The sequence below is a fragment of the Micromesistius poutassou genome (assembly GCF_964030765.1).
Source record: "Micromesistius poutassou genome assembly, chromosome: 1".
NCBI classification, from domain to species: domain Eukaryota; kingdom Metazoa; phylum Chordata; class Actinopteri; order Gadiformes; family Gadidae; genus Micromesistius; species Micromesistius poutassou.
The window spans coordinates 11,163,163-11,169,277 of NC_140271.1; the positions used below are offsets into that span (position 1 = coordinate 11,163,163).

At 45.5% G+C, this 6,115-nt stretch overlaps 1 protein-coding gene across 1 annotated transcript; it reads left to right on the forward strand.

Moving 5' to 3' along the window:
* Nucleotides 1–328: 328 nt before the first annotated feature.
* On the forward strand, nucleotides 329–1,714 carry arl4d (ADP-ribosylation factor-like 4D; the record flags this gene model as incomplete). Its single annotated transcript, XM_084488592.1, has 2 exons — nucleotides 329–870; nucleotides 1,547–1,714. Exons 1-2 carry the CDS (start codon nucleotides 427–429, stop codon nucleotides 1,712–1,714), a joined length of 612 nt encoding a protein of 203 aa, XP_084344718.1. The 5' UTR covers nucleotides 329–426.
* Nucleotides 1,715–6,115: the final 4,401 nt, after the last annotated feature.

The window sequence follows — 6,115 nt, forward strand, 5'->3', positions numbered from 1 at the left end:
CGTGTGTTAGTACGCTTCACTTAAATGTAAGACTTATTGCCCCGTCCAGAATCTGGGGCCGTCTACCGTGACTTGAGCTCACACTGTTCCTTAATGACTAACAGCCTCGCGACCCTCGTTTAAATAGCTGACTCATATATTCGGCTTGTTTTCCCTTTTCCACCAGATCTCAGGCGACGGCACATCCCTCCCGTCTATCCTCTGAGAGGGGGGGGTCTTCATTAGCCCTTTGAAGTTGGTTCATCAGAGGTGTGAACACTCAGTCACGACAAGCGACTATCTTCCTCAAAAGTCCTCACCATCTGGTGAAAACAGTCACCAGGAAGACCTCCATCTGGAAATAACCGCTAAAGGATACCCCCCCATATATCCTTACAAGCCCCAAAGAAGAGACTCTTCTCCTCCACTTTGACCCACTACAGAACTATGGGGAACCAGTTGACCGAGATAGCCCCCAACACCCCCTTCCTGCCCAGCTTCCAGTCCCTCCACGTGGTGGTGATCGGCCTGGACTCTGCGGGCAAGACCTCCCTGCTGTACCGCCTCAAGCTGCGGGAGTTTGTGGAGACCATCCCCACCAAGGGCTTCAACATGGAGCGAATCAAGGTGTCCATGGGCAACTCCAAGGCCGGCGGCACCACCTTCCAGGTGTGGGACGTGGGCGGGCAGGAGAAGCTGCGGCCGCTGTGGAAGTCATACACGCGGCGCACCGACGGCCTGGTGTTCGTGGTGGACGCTGCCGAACCCGAGCGCCTGGAGGAGGCCAAGGTGGAGCTCCACCGGATCAGCCGCTCCCCGGAGAACCAGGGGGTGCCCGTGCTGGTGCTGGCCAACAAGCAGGACCGTGACGGAGCCCTCTCCGCCCTGGAGGTAGAGGCTTATACTGTACTTTTAAGTGTTTCATTTCTTTGTATGCATAGACCAGATTTTAGAATTGGCCCAAGAAATGCTATAAGAATGTTCTCAGAGATTATAATTAATCAACACAAAGTAGTACACAATCAAAGAAGCAATACTTCTTTGATTGTGTACTACTTGATATAGATGCGTCTGACATTATCAGAATCAGTTTTGTCTGTTAACTATATTTGAATGACCTCAAATCCTAAATAGAGTACTCTTACAGCGGGATTGGGTTGAAACCTAGTATCTGGTACCTAGTATCACCCAACTAATACAAAACACGGCTGCATTAAAGACGGGCATTGGTGAACAAATATTAGCTATGATAATTCAGATGGGGTTGAGGGACGCCAACAGGGGTTTTCCCTCCAGGGTTTTCCCTTTCAGAGGTTTTCCCTCCAGACAAAAGCCTTGAAAGCATTGAAAGGTGTCTTGGCTGAACAATTTGACACATTATTGCATTTTTATGTACATTGTAGCAGCAATCCTGTGCTTGTACTCAAGCTGTTTGATGGATTTGGTTTGACACGAGTGACGTGGCACTGGTCAGCCAGGAACGTCTTGCAGCATTCAAACAGTATGCATGCCTGAATGGAGCTCATGGAAGCCGCCCGCTGACCCTCTCCCGTGTCTGGTGTTTCAGGTGGAGAAGGCCCTCGCCATCCATGAGCTGAGCTCCTCCACGCTGCACCACACCCAGGGCTGCTCGGCGCTGGACGGCCAGGGGCTGCAGCCCGGCCTGGAGAAGCTCTACGAGATGGTCCTCAAGAGGAAGAAGATGCTCCGTCACAGCAGCAAGAAGAAGAGATGAGCCCCTGAATCACGGGGACCCCGATTAAGAGACGCGGTCTCAAGAATAGAGAAAATCTATTCTTTTTTGGTTCTTTTTCGGTCCATTGGAGAGTTGACTTGTCGTGCACATGGGGTGAAATGGTGCAGTTTGTCCTCGGAAGGATAATCTAAGATGCAGAGGGGATGAAGGCTGAAGGAATAAGGACGAGTCCGGGTTAGGAACACAACATGTGGATGTTGTGTTGAGTTCCAGCGTTCTTTTTCTTTTTTGGGGGAGTGTCCTAAGCCCTCCAAACAGCGGCTTGCTTGCCGACCCACAATCCCTCTCTTTCATCACACTTGAGTAGAACTACTTCTCCTGGAAAACCACATTGTTGTCACGTCACGCTATCTTCTAAAGGCACACAAGGAAATGGTGTGGACCTACAGACAAGCTGACCGATCAGTGCAATATACGCTCCGAGCACGACCAAACACTCTTGACTCACTCTTTAACCTTGGTGGATGTGCATGAATGGAACACGCCCCCCCACCTCCCTTTGACTCACACAGCCTGCTGTTAGGACTTAAGACTCAAAGAACCTGTCGTGTCAGTTAAGCGCTAGACCAGCCCTATAGCACACGTATCCTTCCATTCCTTTTGATAGAAGACTTCTTTCACATAAATGTTCCTTGCAGTCCGCCACGTCGCATGTGTGACCACAGCTCTTTTGTTGACCAAAAGACTATAGATATACTGGTTGTTATTTCTTTGTTTTTTACCTTATTTTGAGCCTGAGAAAGCCGTTTCTAGTGTTAAGCTTTAAGACGACGGTGGAGTTGTGCCATCCGATTCTTCACAGCGTCACGGTGTCCGTCATGGTGTCCGTCGGGTGGACGGACACAATTGTGTCTAATGTGGGACGAACAAGCCCTGAAGCAGCTTGCCTTTGCCACGTAGGTTTGTTTCCTTTTCAGTTTCCCTTCGAATTCACCTCCACTGTTGTCATGTTCACGGTTCGATGTTTTGCACGGCTGGATATTCAGTTGGCTGGTCTGCTCAGTGAAGTTGTAACCACAGAACGTTTCTTTTACATATTGTACATATGTTTTTGTAATACTTATGTAAAATGAATAAATTATTGAACAATTTGCCATTATAGTTTTTCATTATATGTTTTCTCTCTGGATCTTTGACGGATGCATGTGAGTTGAAAAAGCTGGAGATGAAATTGAATGTGGTGGCCTTTAATGCACAGTGGTCTCTGAGGTCAATCTGGTTTTCTGGGAGTAGCAGGACGTCCTGGGAAATTCTCAGATACCATGAACTGCATTCGCTTTTTTCGATGAGATTAACACAGGCTTGCATTACATGTTGGTTTTGCCTCAAAGACCTTTTGATACCATCATGTCTTGAGCCTTCAGTATGCATCAAATACTATTTTTAAACAGTGACACAGGGTGCTTTTTAAACTGAAAGGCTGTATTGGTATTGAGACGAGTGGGTCTTTCTGATTTTGTTTTCTCTTGCGTAACGCCTTACTCTGCCTCATTCCTCTCCTTATCACCCCTGTTTATTCAGAGCTATTAGGAGGCTGGTTTCGCACCGCTGCTCTTTTTGAAGCTGCTTCTCCCTGATGAGTCTATTTAGTCCTTTCACCTCGAGAAAATACCCGTCAACCACGAATACGTTTCGAACCAGGATTCCCCTGAAGCATTTTCAGTTTTCTGTGCTAGTGTTCCAACTTCTACCTGATTATACAATATTTGTGTATCTTAATATCAGGATATAGATTTGTAGGTGTGCCGGTCTGTGCGTGGGCAAAGGATTTTTTATATTTTTACTGAATACTATTGAAAGGCTTTTCAAAGATAGATTGTTAAAGGAGCCTTCAACTCTACGTGCACTCACAAACACACAAAATAATTAAATACTATGAAAATACTAACTGATCATGCATTTTAATTTTCTCATGAATAATCTGTCATCTAAGATATAACAATCATTTGATATAAAGAAAGGTTAATGATGCCAAATAATCAGGAATGTTTCATGTGGTTAAGCAGTGATCCACAACGCCAGTGCTAATCTAGAAAATAAAACCAACTCATTTAGATTGAAACAGACCGCTCTGTATCCTCATACAGACCGGACCCTCTTTACGTGCTTGAACCCTCTTTACGAGCTTGAACCGGAATTAAACTGCCCCTTCATTGAAGGAATCCTACACAGCCGTGAAGGAGAATCCTTTGTGTTTGGACAACAATGCAGAGACACCGGGGCTGGAACCTGCTACCTGCCCTGATGGGCCCCAGGAAAGGGAGAGACCAGTCACACGGGAATGTGATAGCCCACCGGCACTCACCCCCCACTATCCTTCCCAGCAGCCCCCCCCCCCCCCCCCCCCCCCAGACCGCCTGCTGCTGTATGATGATACTCACCAGAGTAGTTTCACCCACCCATGTGAGCGGAACCCGACTGTGAGCCCACCCACTGTGATGATGTCAGACCTCTGTTCTCTTCCCTCCACAGGATGAGAATATAGAGAATATTAGTCTGTTTGGTGTGTCAGGACCTTTAAAGGAAAGCAATGTTTGTTTGTGTGGTCTTCTGCAACCAGGTCTCTCAAGCTTACTAGTCAAATTCCTTCAATGTTTCAGTGGAATGTGCCGTGTTCTGGTGGTGAACATCTTGGGCTCGCACATTCATGTTCTGTTTCTCTCTCTAGGCTTACCAATGAGCACTAGGGGAAATGGGGTTCTTCAGAACGGATGAATGTGCCGGGAGGAAAGTGTGGCGATAGACGGAGCAATCAAACATCAGATGAACATCGTTTCATCAGAAATAGGAATAGAAACAGAAATTTGCACAGAAAGCGAGAGAAGGAGAAGATGATTTTGTTTTACCTAAGACCGGATTTGACAGGAGCAAAGAGAGAAAGGGTGTTACTTAGTCATTTAATCCTATTGGTTGGCGTTTAAAACAACGTAAGCCCATTTGTTGATATCAAAGAGAAGAGAGAAAGTCAATCTTCATTGAACATTAAATAACAAAGCAAGGCTTTTTCAGGGGGGTATCGACAGATGCAAACAGACGGACAAACAAGCAGAAAACCAGAAACAAAAGGCTAGCCTTAACACGCACCCAAACACGGCCCTGAGGAGTCGGGTTTGATTAGATGTTTACATCATTATACCTTTTCTTAGAAGTTTGACTCCTTAGTTATTTTCTTCCTTAAAAAAAAAACATAATTATATGAACTAAGTTATAATTACACAGCCTTGCCCCTGGGCTAAAACGCTATAATTGAAATCTAGTTTATAAAGCCAGAGCCACAGAAAAAGCCAATTACTGTTGTGTAAAAACACTGTCCCGTAGGATCCAGGCTGGTCTCCATCATCAACATCAACATAAACACACACACAGACACACACAATTATTCTTTGGTTAACATTAAATGCCAGGTTGTTCCACTGCCATTTTTAATCTGCTCACATACCTCAGCTGAGACCTATTAAAAGGTTAGCCCCGCCCCCAAACTAGCTAGCGCTGTCCTAAACCTGTCTGCATAAGTCTAATCCTGCCTACTTATCCCCTAGTGAATATGGCGCAGCGAGCCATATGTTTAAGCACAACCTCCCAATACAACGGCCCAATTACTAAACACCACAGTCCCGGGTCTGTCAGCATGATGGATTGCTTTAGAGTTTTCATCCCACTAGTCACTAGTTTAGCGATTCCTGCCTCACAAACAACTTCACACCCCAGCAGTCAATAACCAATAGGCTATAGCCAGTGCCCAGGGCGAGAGAGAGAGAGAGAGAGAGAGAGAGAACAACACCAATGCTATTTTAATCACTATCATAATAATTTGCCCTGCCCGGCCCGTGACACTCAATCCGATTATCCTGATTGGAGTCTGGCTGTCAGGAGCTCAGCGGCAGCAGGAGGAATTAGTCAGCCATATTGAAAGGAAGTAGAGACACAACTACTATAACAAGACAACAAAATTAAACAGCATCCCAACCCAAGTACAACATACTGCATCGAGTATTGTTATCTGACGCACTACAAGTATGCAAGCCACAAGTAAAAATATGTTTTTTACATACTGTGGTATCGCAGAATTCCACGAAAAATTGAAAAATCTAACAAATTATGTCCGATGTCTTTTCCTCACTACTTTTCCTACTTTTACATCTTATATCCCTTTTTCTTAAATGTTGCGTCACTTTAAATGTTGTTGCCGCAAGGGATTGTGGGACGGCATTATCTCCTTTACGTTTGTTGAAGGTCCGGTGAACCACGTGCTGAAAGAGATAAGAAAGAAGGTACTGAAGCACATTTCATTATTTACATAACTCAACTGGCTCTTTTCATGGCTGCCACTTAGAGACTTTCTTGTCATCTCACTGAGTTAGAAGCCTTTCTCAGCAGAAA